Source organism: Saccopteryx bilineata, chromosome 2 (genome assembly GCF_036850765.1).
Source record: "Saccopteryx bilineata isolate mSacBil1 chromosome 2, mSacBil1_pri_phased_curated, whole genome shotgun sequence".
NCBI lineage: Eukaryota > Metazoa > Chordata > Mammalia > Chiroptera > Emballonuridae > Saccopteryx > Saccopteryx bilineata.
In genome coordinates, this window is record NC_089491.1 from 315,338,195 (window position 1) to 315,355,696 (window position 17,502).

Below are 17,502 nucleotides of genomic sequence, written 5' to 3' on the forward strand. Positions count from 1 at the left end.
GGCCCTTGAAGCCTAAAGAACCTAGAAATTAAACAAGTGGTATCTGGCCAGCCTCTGACCCCAAGCTGCTAGGTCTCAGGGAAGCTTCAAGGTCTCATTCCTACCCCACCCCCCAGGCATGAATTCACCCTCCCCACTCTTCACTCATTCATTCTTCATTCGCTCTACAGTTGCTGGAGTGCTAACCAGTTCTAAAGAGATTTCCTCTCTCTGTTCATCCTAGCCTCTCCCTTCTCTTCCATTCCCAGCAGTCAGAAGAGTCATTCCCCTCCTGTTATCCACACCTCTACTATTTCACACCCTGCAGTCCTGGCCTTTCCTCTTCCTCTTTCCAAGCTCTTCTAAGAAAAGAGAACTGAGAGCTTCTAGCTTAGGACCAAAGGGAATACATTGCGCTCTAAACCTAGAAGTAGAGGGAGCCACCTGGGCGCCCACTGCTTAGGTCTTCAGGGCCTTACCCCAGGTCTGCATATCTGACTTTGAGTGCGCCTTGGACTTAAGGGGCCGCCCTGGGTCAGTGTCCTGCAGCATCTGAATGGTGAGAAGCGGCATGGGTGCAAGGGGCCCTCCCAGCCGCCAGGGGTCGCGCTGCAGGCTGCTGAGCGCCGGGCAGGCGTCGCCAGGGTCACGGCCACCGGCCCGGGAAGGGGTGAGGGGAGCTGCTGCGCCTGCAGTCACTGAGTTGGGGCAGGGGGGGGCAAGTGGAGAAAGCGGGGCGCGCAGAGGAGCACCGGGCCCCCAGCGCAGCGGGAGCCGGGAGGAGCGTGCGGCCCAAGTGAGCTGCACGGCAGCCCAGTCCCCTGCGTGGCGCAGCGCAGCGGGGACGCAGGGATCTCCCGGATCTTTCTCCACGGCACCCAGTGCCCCGGCGACCTCGTCTGCCTCTTTTTACTTCTCTGATCGCCTGGGAGGGAGTGGCGCCCAAGTCGGGTGCGCCATGTCCGGGGCTGGGTAGTCCGCTGCCCGCCAGCCCGCCAGCCCACCCTCCGAGCCGCCCGCAGCTGGCCAGCTGGCCAGGCAGTCGCTGGGCAGGCAGGTAGGGGCCGGACCGGGCGGGGCGGCGGGCGGGGAAGGAAAGGAGGGGGTGCCTGGAGGGCAGGGGAGGTCCTCCAGCTGTTCTCTGGCGTGGCACATCTGGTTCCGGTTCCTCTCTTCTGGGGAAGTGAAAGTGGAGGGGAGTTCGTTAGCTGCGCCCGGCGCCCTGCACCCCCTTGTTCCTGCGGGTCCGGAGCCAGAGCACCCTCCCTCCGGCTCGGGTCACGCGGCTGCTGCCGTCACGTCCCCTGCGGCCGGCACGCCTGTCCCCTGCGCTCCTGCCCCTTCCTCAGCAGTCTCCTGCTCCGCGCGCCCTGTGCCCCAACCCAAACTTCCCGTCGCCTGGCTTGAGGGCATTGGGACCCCAAGTGGCGCCCGTGCCCCTTTTTTACCCCATTGAGCAAGGGCTGCTTTGTGCAGTGTTGTACCTGACTGGGTGAGGGAGGTTCTGGTGCGCAGGTCCTGCGGATCAGGGCCACCCACTTACCCCTCAGCTTGGCCCACCTAAGGCCTCCTCCCTGCTGCCTGGGGCATAAGGCGCCCATTCGCCTACAGTGGCTGAGGGATGCACTGGTGTCCCAGAGCTAAATTAGGAGGCTGACGCTGACTTCTGGCTTTACCTTCCAGACTTGGAGGCTAAATTTATCTAGAGTTGGGTGTGTGTCTATGTGCTTGTGTGTCCACAGGCCAGGTTGAGGAGAGCCAACCTGGCTCCATTGAGATTCCTTTGCAGCCCGTTTTCTGGGGAAAGGTGGGAGGTAAAGTAGGACTGTACATACTGGAGCCCTTCTGAGACTCCTCTGCTTTGCTCAGGTACTTTAGTCTGAGATTCATTTGGAATGATGCTGTGTTGGCACCTTCGACTGTACCCCCACACACACACCCACACCCCACACCCATAGACCGACTTCCGCTGAGCTGCAGCTTCCCCTCCACTGTTCCAGGAAGTCACCTCCCTTCCCCTCTGAAGCACCCCCACTCCTCCCGTCCTCTGCTGCAAGCCACCCACCACGCTTTCCTCGCTTCCGCACCTTGGGGCTCCCTGGGACCCTTGGGCTCCTACTCTCTGGGGTTGGGCCATGGAGGCAGGTGAGAACTCAGTTACTGAAGACCTGTTGTGGGCTTGTTTCCATTTCTGGGCTCTGTGGAGGGCCTGGGGATGTCTGGGACTGTTTCCCACAGAGGCTTTCGTCCTCACTGGGGATACCTGAGGATCCTGGAGGTGGGCAGGCACTGATCTTTTTTTTTTTTTTTTTTTTTTTTTTTTTTAGGGGTTGGGATTAGGTGAGGAAAAAGACACGAGTTTTGTAGGCTTTCTGGACACTTGTGGGGTCTTTACAAAAACAGAGGTTGGCTCTTTAAGAACATTAGCTGGCTCACAGTTCTTATGTTGTCATAACTAGAGTAAGAAGGTGAGAAACCCTTAGAAAGACTGTCAGGTTGGCATGATATCATGACCAAAATTAATAGCATTGCAGAAGACTACATAAAAGACTATGAACTGTTATAACTGGGTAGGTGAGGAGGGGTCTTTAAAAGGGATACGGGAACAAAATGATGTCAGAGCCTGGGTTAGCTGTGTGCAGTGGAGTGAAGTTTGGGTTCTTGAGGGAGAGGGCTAGTACCACTAAGAGAGGATCCTGATCTCTTTAAGTAGCAGTGGTGGGCTCTGAGGGCCTGGTGATGTCACAGGTGGGAAAGTTCAGGATTGGCTGACCAGTGATCCTGCCTTTCCTTGAAAGGACTAGGAAGGGGGGGGGGCGGCATCTTGGTTGCCATGGCAACACCAACTTTCCTTGCTTCGTCTCTCTCCCACTTGACCATTCTAGATGCAGTGAGTGAGGGGGGGGCCATGGCGGAGGAGCGGCCCCCCCGGCTGGTGGATTACTTCGTGATAGCTGGGCTTGCAGGGAACGGAGCACCAATCCCTGAGGAAACATGGGTTCCTGAACCCAGTGGGCCCCTGCGCCCACCCCGGCCCGCTGAGCCCATCACAGATGTGGCAGTCATCACTAGAGCGCTGGGCGAGGAGGTGCCCCAGGGCTACACATGCATCCAGGCCTCTGTGGGTGGCCACCCTTTGGAATTCAGTGCTGGGCTCCTGGGTGGAACTCAACCTGTCATCTGCTACCGCAGGGGTCGTGATAAACCTCCCCTCGTGGAGCTAGGGTGTGTGCCCCACCATGTTGGAATCAGGGGCGACTGGGAGGGACTGTGGGATGAGGCAGGGAGAGGTAGGGGTGTGGAATGAGGGGTGGCCAATGGGAATAGGAAGAGAGTGGGCTGGCTAGAGGCCAGGGAGAAGGGATTGAAGTTGTATTTCCTTTATCCTCTCACCGATTTGATTTCCTGTGCTAGTGTTACTACTTGCTAGCTATGTGATCTTGGGCAAAGTTTGAGCCCCTCTGGGCCTGTTTCCTCATCTGTAAAATGGGGAAAGTTATACCTACATAGGGTGGTTGAGAAGATTAAATGAGATCATCCATAGAATGGTCTTGGCACAGAGTCAGTAAACAACTGTAACTTTTTTCTTAGCATTTATTGATGACTGACTATGACAGCTATGGAAGTCTTGTCTTGAGGGGTTGTTGCAGATCAAGAAGAAGTAGAGCCATGGGCAGAAGAGGGGGCACAGGATTCTAGAGGGCAGAGTTCAGCAGTAGTGAGCCCTAGGTTCAGAGTTTGATGAGGCTGAGGGTGCAAGGCAGGTGGGTAGGACTGAGGAGACAGATCTGGCAAGATTGGGGTCTTTCTCCTCTGCCCCAAACTCGACATCTCTCTCTGCTCTCTGTGCCAAGGGTGTTGTATGAGGGGAAGGAACGTCCCAAGCCTGGCTTCCAAGTATTAGACACGACACCCTACAGCCACTCAGCCAACCTGGCCCCTCCAGGCCCTGGGCACCCCCGCACCTACCTCACTTATCGGCGGGCAGCAGAGGGGGCCGGGCTGCATGCCTTGGGCATCACTGACCTCTGCCTGGTGCTGCCCAGCAAGGGCGAGGGTACACCTCATACTTACTGCCGACTGCCTCGCAACCTCAACCCTGGCATGGTGAGTGGGGTTGGGGCCAAGGGCTGAGAACTGCACCATCTCAGCGAAAGGGTGTAGACACTGGGCACAAAGGGCATCCTAGGCCCAAGGCCTCTGATGGCAAGTGTGGACCCAGAGGGGCGACTGGTTTTGGGGGATTGGGATTTGTGGGAATTCCAAAGACAAAAGACCACTTGGGGTGGTGGGGGAAAGGGGCCCCAGAAATCTTTGTTAGCTGTGTATCTGCTTGTTTCTTGCCATTTCTGGGGCAGTGGGGCCCAGCAGTGTACCTGTGCTATAAGGTGGGTCTGGCCAAGGCCAACACACTTGTGTATGAGGCAGGTAAGTTGCCCTTTTGTCCCTCTAACCCCTTGGGCCCTCCATATCTCTACCCCAGTGTCTCTTGGCTGGCACCTTTATTGTCCTCAGAACTTCCTTTTGCCACTTGGCCCTTCTCTGGGATCCCCTGGTTCCTTGCCCTGGGGCCTGATGAACCCTCCTCCTTCTGGGTGCTCCCCACTCTCCTGGGGGTGCAGAGCTGCTGGGCCGCTACCCAGAGGAGGACAATGAGGCGTTTCCACTGCCCGAGTCAGTGCCCGTCTTCTGCCTGCCCATGGGGGCCACTATTGAGTGCTGGCCTGCCCAGACCAAGTACCCGGTGCCTGTCTTCTCCACCTTTGTGCTGACGGGTGCAGCTGGTGATAAGGTGGGTGTGTGGAGTGTGGGAAGGAGTCCGAGCTGTACAGGGCCCACCTGACTGCCCCTCTGTCCCTGCCAGGTGTACGGTGCCGCCCTACAGTTCTATGAGGCATTCCCGAGGGCCAGGCTGTCTGAGCGGCAGTCACGGGCCCTAGGCCTGCTGAGCGCTGTGGAACGAGGCCGGGCACTGGGGGGCCGAGCGGTGCGCAGCCGGCGCGCCATCGCTGTGCTGTCCCGCTGGCCTGCCTTCCCTGCCTTCCGCGCCTTCCTCACCTTCCTCTACCGCTACTCCGTCTCAGGCCCTCACCGCCTGCCCTTGGAAGCGTGAGCATTGAGATGGAAGAAATTAGGATGGAGCGGGATGGGGGGTATTTGGGGAGGTGGGCAGAGGAGCTGGGGACAGGGCTGTAGTGTCTGGTTGTACTGCATTGCAAAAGTAGCACTGGCTAAGGGGGTGAGGGGCACGAAATCCAGTCTGCACTTGACAGCTACATCCTGGCAAGGGGCTATTCTTTTTTTAAGTTTTTAAATTTATTGATTTTAGAGAGAGGGGGAGGGAATAGAAAGAGACAGGAACATCGATCTATTCCTGTATGTGCCCTGACCAGGGATCGAACCAGCAACCTCTCCACTTTGGATGATGCTCTAACCAACTGAGCTATTGGGTCAGGGCTGGGATTTCTTTTTCTTTATTTTCTTTTTGTGACAGAAACAGAGAGAGGGACACATAAGGACAGAGAGACAGGAAGGGAACAAGATGAGAAGCATCAATTCTTCATTGTGACTTCTTAGTTATTCATTGATTGCTTTCTCATATGTGCCTTGACCAGGCTACAACAGAGCGAGTGACCCCTTGCTCAAGGCAGTGACCTTGGGCTCAAGCCAGCGACCTTGGGCTTCAAGCCAGCAACCATGGGGTCAGGTCTGTGATCCCACACTCAAGCCAGCGACCCTGCACTCAAGCTGATGACCTCAGGGTTGTTTTCTTTTTAATTAATTTATTCATTTTTAGAGAGGAAAGGGGGGGGGCGAGCAGGATGCATCAACTCCCATATATGCCTTGACCAGGCAAGCTCAGGGTTTTGAACCGGCAACCTCAGCATTCCAGGTCGAGGCCTCATCCACTGCACCATCACAGGCCAGCTGACCTCAGGGTTTTGAACCTGGGTCCTCAGCATCCCAGTCCAATGCTCTATCTACTATGCCACTGCCTGGTCAGGGTGATTTGTGTGAATTCTATATATAATGGTGTTTGATGGTTGACATAGATCTCAAGGCAGAGGTCAGGGAGGAATAAACTTCTTGGGGACAGGTGTCCGAGCAGAGTAAATATGGTGGTAGGATAGGGATAGACTGGGGAATCTGCCTTTGACCAGTATCCCTCTCTCCCCCAGGCACATCTCCCACTTCATTCACAACGTCCCCTTCCCTTCCCCACAGAGACCCCGCATCCTGGTACAGGTGAGGGCTGAGGCCAGGCTGGGGCTGTATGGGAGGAGGACAGTTTGCAGGGGCTAGCCTCCATTATCTTGACCCATACCCTTCTGCCTTCCAGATGTCTCCCTATGACAATCTGCTCCTCTGCCAACCTGTATCCTCACCTCTCCCCCTCAGGTATGTACCCAAGTTGGTGGGGGTGGGCATTGATGACCAAGACCGTGGCACGTGCCAGGCAGGTTGGTATAGCTGTTGGAGGTTTGTGCAGGCTGGGCCCAGGTGGTATCTGTGCCCAGTGACTAGGAACGGGTCTCCTGATGAATTGTCCACCACTTTGGTGTTGTTCACAGCGGTGCCAGCTTCCTTCAGCTGCTGCAGAGCTTGGGCCCTGAGCTGGCCATCACGTTGCTGCTGGCTGTGCTCACAGAACACAAACTGCTAGTGCATTCACTGCGGCCAGACCTGCTCACCAGTGTCTGTGAGGCCCTCGTGTCTGTGAGTGCCCCCCTGCCCAGTCCACCTTCCCCAGAATATTCTTTCAGGTGACCGCATCCCTTCCTGGACTCTTCCTTGGGGAGGGTTTCTCAGCCTTCTCTTTGGGCACAGCCTACAGGGACATACAACTTCTGTCAGGAGCTCTTCTTTGGAGCCCATCTCCAACAGTTTCTTTCAACAGGACCACCCACCCAAAGGCAATGACTCCCCTCTCTCCTGCCCTCTTACCCCCACGGCTGCCCCAAGCCCTTGCTCACTGCTCCGCACTCCCTGGTGCTTCAGATGATCTTCCCGCTGCACTGGCAATGCCCCTACATTCCTCTGTGCCCGCTGGTGCTGGCCGATGTGCTGAGTGCCCCCGTGCCCTTCATTGTGGGTATCCACTCCAGCTACTTTGATCTGCACGACCCGCCTTCTGATGTCATCTGTGTTGATCTTGACACCAACACGCTCTTCCAGTAAGAAGCTGTCGTCATTCAGGGGCTGCAGAGAGGAGGCACGAGGGAGGGTGTATGGAGTGCTACCTGTTGAAAAGAAGCCTCGGGCAAAAAGTGGGGCGATCTGGCGAGGGGCCCCATGGCCCTTTCTTCCTTCTGCTTCTCTCACAGGACTGAGGAAAAGAAGCCTCTCTCCCCTCGGACCCTGCCCCGCAGACCCTACAAGGTTCTGCTAGCTACACTGACAAACCTGTACCAGCAGCTGGATCAGAGTGAGAAGCCTGGTGGGGGCTGGAAAACTGTATTGGCCTTAAACCTCCAGTTTGGGGAGGCTGTGGGGAGCTAGACGTTACTTGAGGTTAGAGGAGTTAAGATTTCATTTGGTGGAAGAGAGGGAAATTCAAATTCTACTTTAAGCAAGAGGGAGGGACATACAATATTAATATTCCTGAATATGTTTAGAAGGATTAGCTTATTGGGGAGGCTTGAAACTTACCTCAGAATAACTTTTCATTCAATATTGGTGCAAAGTTAGCAGCTGGAGGTGGTCAGGCATCTGCGGAGACTTCTGTGCAGAGCAGAGTTAGAGCTAGCCCTTTCGGGGCTGGCTCTGAGTCTCCGGCTGCTCTGGTCCCCAGCATACACTGGGCCTGAGGAGGAGGCATCCCTGGAGTTCCTGCTGACAGACTACGAGGCTGTGTGCGGCCGCAGGGCCCGGTTAGAGCGTGAAGTCCAGGGGGCCTTCCTCCGCTTCATGGCCTGTCTGCTCAAGGGCTACCGGGACTTCCTGCGTCCACTCACCGAGGCCCCCTCTGAGGGGGCTCGCGATGTTGACAACCTCTTCTTCCTGCAGGGTAAAGAGGCCCTGGCTCTGTTTGGGGAGGTATCACGGAGAGGGTGGGCCAGGGACACTGGGGATTACTCAGTTGCTTGTCCCTTCACTCAGCAGACATTTTTATGGGCACTAACTTTGAGCCATACATTCTTCTTGGCTTGGAGGGAATAAAGGTACAAAGAGGAACCAGCTGTGGCTCTGCCCTTTAGGGCCTTGAGCTTGGGGTGGGTACAGAGAAGCCTGTGGTGAACTGCCCCCACGGGCAGAGCTCTCTTCAGGGACACTGACCTTTGAGAAACCCGTCTGAGGGAGTGGGTCCAGACAGACAAAAGGGATCCCATGGGACCTTGGTGCCGGGGAAGCTGAACCAGTCAGCTTGGAGTGTGGGGTAGATGTGCCAGAGGGGCCAGAGAGACGATGGCTTGATGGCCCGGGATGCCAAGTGGGCAGGGAGCCAGGAGGGCGTTCAGGAAGGGTTTGGCTGTGGTAGGGAAGACTGTTCACCTTCCTTCCCTGCCCCATTCTCATCTTCCTCAGGCTTCCTCAAGTCCCGGGAGCGCTCCAGCCACAAACTGTACTCCCAGCTACTGCACACGCAGATGTTCTCGCAGTTCATTGAGGAATGCTCGTTTGGCTCTGCTCGGCATGCTGCCCTTGAATTCTTTGACTCTTGCGTTGACAAGGTTTTGAGCATTGTCCCTTCTCTTCTTGCCCATTGTCCTCTGCTTTCCTTCTGGCTGTCTCTATTACCCCAGGACCTCTATAAACACAACTCTGTATCTTGTCTGTGACAGGGATGGCACCTCTAGAGTTATTCAGTGCAGGGGCTGTGTAGTCACATGTGGTTGGCTTATATACACTCCATTTTTCATTCTGACTGCATCCCCCAGCTGTATCTCTGGGACTTTGCTGGGGTCTCAGCCTACTTGTTCCTTCCCCATGGATATGCTTTCTGTGGAGATGCCACCTTCGGGACACCTTGTCCCTGCTCCACACCCACTGTCATGATGCTCACCGTTCTACCATCCTGCCCAGGTTCACCCAGAGCAGGAGAAGCCTGAGCCAGCGCCCTTGGTGGAGCTGGAGGAGCTGTCAGGAAGTGAGCTCACTGTCTTTATCACACCTCCTGAGGAGCCCCCGGTGTCAGAGGGCAGTGAACCCACTCCCCAGTACTGGTGAGAGCCTCTTGTCCCTTCACTTGTTCCAAGGCCACACAAGCTAGCTTAGGGGTGACTGCTCCTGATGCTGCTTCTCTGCTCCTTCAGCTATGACGGATTTCCAGAGCTACGGGCTGAGCTGTTTGAGTCTCTGCAAGAGCAACCCGGGGCTCTGCCTGTGCCAGGCCCATCCCGTAGTGCCCCTAGCAGTCCTGCCCCTCGCCGTACCAAACAGGTAACCAGCAGGTGCCCTTCAGAGGCACCTGGCTCAGCAGAGGACTGATGCTTAAGTTTCATCTGTAAGATGCATATAATAGTACCTACCCTATAAGGTTAGGAGATTTATGTATGCCTGGCCCAGAAAACCTCAGTTGTTACCATTGTTATCATCATCCTCTTCATCTTCTGAACACTCTGGGAATCCAGGGGTATGTTGCCTTTTCCAGGGCATCTGCCCATGCTCATAACTAGGCCTCCCTGCTCAGGGCTCTGGGGCTGAAGCCTATGTGTGCAGGAACCTCCCTGCCTCCTCCAAGCACAGCCCCTTCCTCAGGGAGGGGGCTGATTCTCCCACTCCATTTTAAGACCTGCCCTGCCCTGGCATTGTATTCACCCAGGTGTGTCCCCTGCCCCACGTAGGAGATGAAGGTCGCACAGCGTATGGCGCAGAAGTCGGCAGCGGTGCCTGAGCTGTGGGCCCGGTGCCTGTTAGGGCATTGCTATGGGCTGTGGTTCCTGTGTCTGCCTGCCTATGTGCGGTCAGCACCCTCCCGGGTGCAGGCACTGCACACAGCCTACCATGTGCTGCGCCAGATGGAGAACCACAAGGTGGTGCTGCCCGACGAGGTGGGTGTCCATGCCCAGTCCCGGGGACCTTGTGCAGTCACGGGGTCATCAGGAATAGTGGGTGGCTGTCAGGCCGTTCCAGGAGCCGCCAGGGGCCAGTGAAGTCTATGAGAACCGGAGAGGCTGGAAGAGGTGCTTGCTGAGACTTGAGGGTTTGGGAGTGGGTTTCCTCATCCTGTACCTCTCTGGCCCAGGTGTGTTACCGGGTGCTGATGCAGCTCTGCTCGCACTATGGGCAGCCTGTGCTGTCTGTGCGGGTCATGCTGGAGATGCGGCAGGCAGGCATTGTGCCCAATACCATCACCTACGGCTACTACAACAAGGTATTAAATTTGGGGCTAGGGTGGGACAGTGGTATGTGCCAGGTATGTGTATGGGGAGGATGCTATTCCTTGACACTAGCTATTCTCCCCTCTCCATGGAGGTTGGGCTCATACAATCCAATTAGGTCCTATAAGTATTATCATCCATGTGCTCCTGTCTGTCTTAGCACTTACCTTGGGTTTTCTCATGCTTGGTTGCTGTGATTCTCACAAGAGCCCTGACAGGGTTGGGCAACTACTGCTACCTCCCAAATACATCTAACAGTGTTAGCCAGGATATATGTTACATCATTTTATCTTCACCACAGCTTCAAGAGGTGGAAGGATTTTTATTCCTGTTTTACAGATGAGGCGATGAAGTTGCAGAGTTAGTAACTTGTCCAGGGTCCCGCAGTGAATAAGTTAGGAAGGCAGGAATGAACACAGGCATATTGATGTCTCCCAAATTCAGACCCATGACACTAAACTGCCTCCTTTTTTTTAGATGAGGAAACTAATGACCAAAAAAGTGAAATGATTTCTTCAAAGCAATATAGTTTATAAGTAGCAGAGTCTGGAAACAAATAGTCTCCCTGCTTCTGGCTTCCTCTACACCCTTCTCAGAGGTGGCTGCTGCCAACTTCTTCTGGGCTTGTGTTCCTAACTGAGCCATTGGTAGGACAGTCTTGGGCAGCAGGTCTGGAGTGGAAGGTGGTCTCTGGGCTCCAGGACAGGCAGTATGTGTCAGGCAGGGGTCAGGGTGTGAAAGTAGGCTATCTTAATAGGCACTCTTCTTGGCAGGCTGTGCTGGAAAGCAAGTGGCCGTCTGGTACACCGGGTGGGCGCCTGCGCTGGGCCAAGCTTCGGAATGTCGTCCTGGGGGCTGCTCAGTTCCGCCAGCCCTTGAGAGAACGGCAGCAACAGAAACAGCAGCAGCAGCAGCAGCAGCAGCAGGAGGCAGCAGCACAGCAGGCAGCAGCACCACAGGCAGGCAGCTCCCAGACAGGTGGGCAGGGATTGGTGATATGGGCTTGGGGCTCAGGCAGGGAGAGGAATGGAGAGCTGGCCTAATGTTTGGCACTGGGTGTTCCTGGGATGGCTAAGCTACACTTGGCCAGTAACAAAAGGTGAAGTTCTGCAAGGAACCTTACAAACCCAGGTCCATGCAAGGAGTTCTGCTTTAGAATAGAGGGCTGGGTTTCCAGCTGGCTGCCTCTCAACCCCTCCCCATCTTTTTTTTTTTTTTTGTATTTTCTGAAGTTGGAAATGGGAAGGCAGTCAGACAGACTCCCGCATGCGCCTGACTGGGATCCACCCGGCATGCCCACCAGGGGGCGATACTCTGCCCATCTGGGGCGTCGCTCTGTTGCAACCAGAGCCATTCTAGTGCCTGAGGCAGAGGCCATGGAGCCATCCTCAGCGCCCGGGCCAACTTTTGCTCCAATGGAGCCTTGGCTGCGGGAGGGGAAGAGAGAGACAGAGAGGAAGGAGAGGGGGAGGGGTGGAGAAGCAGATGGGCGCCTCTCCTGTGTGCCCTGGCTGGGAATCAAACCCGGGACTCCTGCACGCCAGGCTGATGCTCTACCACTGAGCCAACCGGCCAGGGCTCAACCCCTCCCCATCTTTTACAGAGCCCTACCTGGAGCGTCCCTCCCCTACCCGCCCCCTTCAGCGCCAGACTACATGGGCCGGGCGAAGCCTGCGGGACCCAGCTTCACCCACAGGACGCCTGGTGAAGAGTGGCAGCCTGGGCAGTGCCCGAGGGGCACAGCCCACTGTGGAGGCGGGTGTGGCCCACAGTGAGTGCCCTTGACTGACCAATAGACCAGTCATCTTCTAAGCACTTGCCAGTGAGAGAGGAAGATGGAGCCAGGATGGAGAGTGACCTTCTGTGGTGGGTGGGGACTGCAGACTCTGAGGGAATCTTGCCCAGAATACCGTCATGATAGGGGTTGTGGTGCCAGAGTTTGTGCAGCCAGGAACTGTGTTTACTCAATTTCTGGAGGAGGGACTGGGCTTCATCTTCCCTGATTCTGTTCTGCCCTGCAGTGATACAGGCCCTAGGGGTACTGGAGCCCCGGGGATCACCTGTACCCTGGCATGATGGAAGCCTCTCAGACCTGAGCCTGACTGGGGAGGAGCCGGCCGCTGGAGGCAGCCCAGGGGACTCAGGCTCAGCCTTGAGTACCCAGTCCTCTGAAGCCCTGGAAGGGCTAAGTGGGCGAGTGCCAAAGGGTAGTGGGCGTCAGGATGAGGCCAGCACCTCCCGACGGGGGCTTGGTGCCCGCCTCCAACAGCTGCTCACTCCTTCCCGCCGTTCCTCTGCCTCTCGCATTCCCCCACCGGAGTTGCCCCCTGACCTGCCTCCCCCAGCCCACCGCAGCCCCATGGACAGCCTTCTGCATCCGCGGGAGCGCCCTGGATCCACTGCCTCTGAGGTAGCCAGCGAGGGAAGGGTGTACACACTGAAGCACTAGGAGGCCTTGGTGGGAGGGGCTGTTAATTGGAGAGTGCCCGAGACTGCCTTGAGGGGTGGTTGAAGTCAGCATCTCGAGTGAAGAGGAGCGTGTGTTTGGCTGACCATGCTTTCTCATGTAATGGCAGAGCTCAGCCTCTCTGGGCAGTGAGTGGGACCTCTCAGAATCTTCTGTCAGCAGTATGAACCTTCACCGTTCCTCAGAGCGCCTCAGTGAAACCCCTGGATCCTTCCAGCCACCTTCCCTGGAAGTGAGGATAACCTCCCACACAGATGTGCTTGAACACACACACACACACACACACACAGCACACACCGCATCCATTCAGCTCTGTCAAAGGCAGTGGCTGGGAGAAGGTGGAGGAGGCTGGGCTGGGATTTGGATGTGGGAGGGGTTGGGATGGAGCCTGGAGGCCAAGCAGGGCTTGCCTCTTGGGGTTTTTTTACCTGCAGATTCTGCTGTCTAGCTGCTCCTTGTGCCGTGCCTGTGACTCACTGGTATATGATGAGGAGATCATGGCTGGCTGGGCACCTGATGACTCCAACCTCAATACAACCTGCCCCTTCTGCGCCTGCCCCTTTGTGCCCCTGCTCAGTGTCCAGACTTTTGATTCCCGACCCAGGTGCCCAAAGCAGGGCGAGTGCTTCGGGTGGGACAGGAAGGTGGAGGTCCAAAACCTGAGCCGTCCTGCTCTCCCCTTGCAGCGCCCCCAGCCACCAGCCGGCCCCTGCTGGTGCCAGTGCCAGCAAAGATGCTCCTGTCCCTGGGGGCCCAGGCCCTGTGCTCAGTGACCGCAGGCTGTGCCTTGCCCTGGATGAGCCCCAGCTCTGCAATGGGCACATGGGGGTAAGGGCTGGGCCAAAGGGGCATGAGGACTGGGAGTGTGTTGCCCTGTGCGGGGGCCCCCCAGTGGTGCTGGGTAGAGATGGGCATTGAGGGCAACGGGCATCCCATAAGCTGTTGGGCATGTAGCTTAGTAGGAAGCATGGCTTTACGGATGGCACCATGGCACATGCTCTTCACTGCCCTCTCCATTTGTGTCCAACAGGGTGCCTCCCGGAGGGTTGAGGGTGGGGCATGGGCATACCTGAGCCCTCTGGTGCTGCGTAAGGAGCTGGAGTCCCTGGTAGAGAATGAAGGCAGTGAAGTGCTGGCCTTGCCTGAGCTGCCTGCCGCCCACCCCATCATCTTTTGGAACCTTCTGTGGTATTTCCAGCGGCTGCGCCTGCCCAGTATTCTGCCATGCCTGGTGCTGGCCTCCTGCAATGGGCCCCCAATCCCCCAGGTCAGTGCCCTCAAGTAGTCCCTGCTTCCTGAGTGCTTCCCTCCTCCTCCTCCAGCTCTCTCTCAGTCCCCTGTGTTGTTGGTACTGTAGAAAGCACCTACGCTTTGGAGTCGGGCGTACTTGGTCTTACTCCTTGTTCTTTCACTTCACTACTGAGCCTTGATTTTATCATCTATAAAATGACATGGATTCCTCACCGGTTGACTCAGTGGACAGAGTGTCAGCCTGGTGTGCAGACATCCCAGGTTTGATCCCTAGTCAGGGCACACATGGAAGCGACCTTCTGCTTCTCTTCCCTTATCTCTTCCCCTTCCCTCTCTCTTCCTCTCTCTTGCAGCCAGTGGCTTGATTAGTTCGAGCATGGGCCCCATCACTGAGGATAGCTCAGTTGGTCCAAGTGTCGGCCTCTGGCATTAAGGATAGCTTGGTTGATTCGAGCATTGTCCCCAGACCAGGGTTGCCTGGTCGATCCTGGTCAGGGTGCACGCAGGAGTCTGTCTATCTCCCCTCCTCTCAAAAAAAAAAAAAAAAAAAATTACATGAGTGTTCTCTTCCGAGGGCTATTGTTAGACATCTGTGTAATGCCTAGAATTTAGACAGTGATTTGTTAGTTTTTTTACTCATTTCACCAATATTTATTGAGCATCTATTAAGTTCCAGGCACAGTTTTTAGGCATTAGGAGTGTAGCAGATTGCAGAACAAAGTCCTTGCTCTCAAAAAGCTTGTGTTCTTGTGAGAGGTGAGAGTTCCTTTCCCTCTACTCTTTGGCTATGTCCTGTAATGTCCCTGTGTCTCTTAGAACATTACTTGTCCATGTCCTTTCCTCCTTGAGCCTTACTGTCTCCTTTTTCTTGGCTTCTCACAGGCCCCATCTTCTTGGCTGATCCCTGATCCAGCTTCTGTACAGGTGCGGCTGCTGTGGGATGTCCTGACTCCAGATCCCAACAGCTGCCCACCTCTCTATGTGCTCTGGAGGGTCCACAGTGAGTCTGGCATTTGGCCTAGAGTGGGAAGGGTAGGCCCACACCCAGAGGGCTCAGCAATCCTAGTTACACTCCTTTCTTTCACCCAGGTCAGATCCCCCAGCGTGTGGCATGGCCAGGCCCAGTACCTGCACCCCTTAGCCTGGATTTGCTGGAGTCACTGCTGCGTCATGTCGGTCTCAATGAGGTGCACAAGGCTGTAGGGCTCCTGCTAGACACTCTAGGGCCCCCTCCCACAGGCCTGCACCTACAGAGGTATGGGGATCCCATCTGGGAGTTTGCTGGCCTGTGCCAGGCTCTGCATCCCCTTTCTCTCACTCATGCTTTTCTGCCTACTCCAGGGGCATCTACCGTGAGATCTTATTCCTGACAATGGCTGCTATGGGCAAGGACCACGTGGACATAGGTGAGGGTACAGGTATGGGGCTGAAGGGTTTAGGGATCTGGGGTCAGGCGTGGGAGGTTGGAATCCTTATATATTGACCTCCCTCCACCCTCTTCCCTAGTGACCTTCGACAAGAGGTACAAGTCTGCCTTTAACAAGCTGGCCGGCAGCATGGGCAAGGAGGAGCTGAGGCAGCGGCGGGCACAGATGCCCTCCCCAAAGGCCATTGATTGCCGAAAATGTTTTGGAGCACCTCTGGAATGCTAGGGACCCTTAAACTTACCCCTCCAGCCTGGGGTGGGAGGTAAGGGGAAAAGGATTCTAGAATTAAACTGCTTCCTTGTTCCTTTCATAGAGGAGTTGAAAACAGGCTGGGAGAATTGTCCAGCCATAGGCTCCAACTAGGAGCAGCAGGAAGAGGGACACACTATTACCAAAAGTCACAATTTCCTGTTTCCAACCTGTCCAATATGCTCATTCTGGCTGGGGGCAGTTAGCACAGCTCTGTTCCTCCCCATCCTATACTAGGAACCCCCCTCCAGGGTATCCACAGATCTGCACTGCCCTGGTCATTTTAGAAGTTTTTGTTTTAAGAAACAACTAGAAAGATACAGAGCTACTGAGCCTTTGCCTTGAATGGGAAGGAGGGATATCATTCTCCATCAAGGATGGTCCCTCTTTGCTGGAATTGCTGAAGGAGTACAAGGCTCTCCATGCCTTTCTACCTTACAGTTTGTATTTTATTTTAAGTTATTTATTTTGGAGCCACAGCACCCTGGCTTATGAGGTTATTATGGATGGTGAAAAAGAGAAGGGAAATGGGTACCGTGGTTCAGTGGTTGTAGCTCCTAAAAGACAGGAGGTGTGAACTAGAGGAGTCCCAAGCTCCCCTTAGGAAGAATTGGTGCCCCCTCTAGTCCTAATCCTTTTTGTCCACTCCACCTGGGGAATGCCTCATCTACCTAGGGCCCTGACCGTGCAATAAGGATTGTTCCTCATGAAGTTCTGTTGGTTGTAAATATAGTAAAAGCTGCTTCTGTCTTTTTCCTTCTGCCTCCTGTTTCCTGGGTCTGGGATAATGGTGGGGGATACCTCTTTTTCCCCTGGCTCCACGTCATCTTCCCTGCCACATTTCCATCCCTTGCAGCTTTTAGACACACCTTGCTTTCCCTGATGAGGTCTGCTATTGGTCTCTTGAGGCACAGGGAGTTCTCAGAGCAGAAGAGGGGTAAATCTGGTGCTGGCGGTGGTGGTGCCAGTCTGTGTGGCACTTCCGGCCCTCCCACACAATCACCCCCTTGTCCCTCATCTGTACCCCACACAAAGGCTCCATTCTCTGGGGGCCCTGAGCTCATCTCTGCCTTCTTTCCTCTCCCCTAGACTCCCCCTCCCAACTTCTCCAGTACCTCTACAGGGATGACATCTCTCGCCCCCGTAGTTGGTCTTGATGGCTCTCATGCATCCTAGGAGCCCTGGCAGTTGTCTTAGGCCTCCTTGGTTGCTAGCTCACTGGTAGTCAACCTGGTCCCTACTGCCCACTAGTGGGCATTCCAGCTTTCATGGTGGGCGAGTGGTAGCGGAGCAACCAAAATATAAATAAAAAGATAGATTTAGCCCTGGCTGGTTGGCTCAGCGGTAGAGCATCGGCCTAGTGTGCGGAGGACCCGGGTTCGATTCCTGGCCAGGGCACACAGGAGAAGCGCCCATTTGCTTCTCCACCCCTCCGCCACACCTTCCTCTCTGTCTCTCTCTTCCCCTCCCGCAGCCAAGGCTCCATTGGAGCAAAGATGGCCCAGGCGCTGGGGATGGCTCTGTGGCCTCTGCCTCAGGCGCTAGAGTGGCTCTGGTCGCAACATGGCGACGCCCAGGATGGGCAGAGCATCGCCCCCTGGTGGGCAGAGCGTCGCCCCCTGGTGGGCGTGCCTGGTGGATCCCGGTCGGGTGCATGCGGGAGTCTGTCTGACTGTCTCTCCCTGTTTCCAGCTTCAGAAAAATGCAAAAAAAAAAAAGAAAAAGAAAAAGAAAAAAAAAGATAGATTTAACTATAGTAAGTTGTTTTATAAAGATTTATTCTGCCAAACTTAGTGAAAATCCGACA

At 55.6% G+C, this 17,502-nt stretch overlaps 1 protein-coding gene across 4 annotated transcripts; it reads left to right on the forward strand.

The window, feature by feature from the left end:
• Positions 1 to 609: 609 nt before the first annotated feature.
• DENND4B (DENN domain containing 4B) lies at positions 610 to 16,451 on the forward strand. 4 transcript variants are annotated; one of them, XM_066262061.1, is made up of 28 exons: positions 610 to 649; positions 2,865 to 3,204; positions 3,834 to 4,086; positions 4,338 to 4,407; positions 4,602 to 4,771; positions 4,844 to 5,088; positions 6,159 to 6,225; positions 6,320 to 6,378; positions 6,552 to 6,696; positions 6,979 to 7,154; positions 7,305 to 7,405; positions 7,772 to 7,987; positions 8,506 to 8,651; positions 9,004 to 9,143; positions 9,234 to 9,360; positions 9,765 to 9,971; positions 10,166 to 10,294; positions 11,075 to 11,279; positions 11,905 to 12,072; positions 12,323 to 12,711; positions 12,878 to 13,000; positions 13,203 to 13,372; positions 13,455 to 13,596; positions 13,799 to 14,035; positions 14,902 to 15,019; positions 15,109 to 15,274; positions 15,361 to 15,425; positions 15,526 to 16,451. In XM_066262061.1, the coding sequence occupies exons 2-28, from the start codon at positions 2,888 to 2,890 to the stop codon at positions 15,669 to 15,671; spliced, it is 4,497 nt and encodes a 1,498-aa protein (XP_066118158.1). In that variant the 5' UTR covers positions 610 to 649; positions 2,865 to 2,887; the 3' UTR covers positions 15,672 to 16,451. The 4 variants fall into 4 exon arrangements, with proteins under 4 accessions (XP_066118158.1, XP_066118157.1, XP_066118159.1 ...); XM_066262060.1 differs by lacking the exon at positions 610 to 649 and adding an exon at positions 660 to 1,036; XM_066262062.1 differs by lacking the exon at positions 610 to 649 and adding an exon at positions 1,058 to 1,848.
• Positions 16,452 to 17,502: the final 1,051 nt, after the last annotated feature.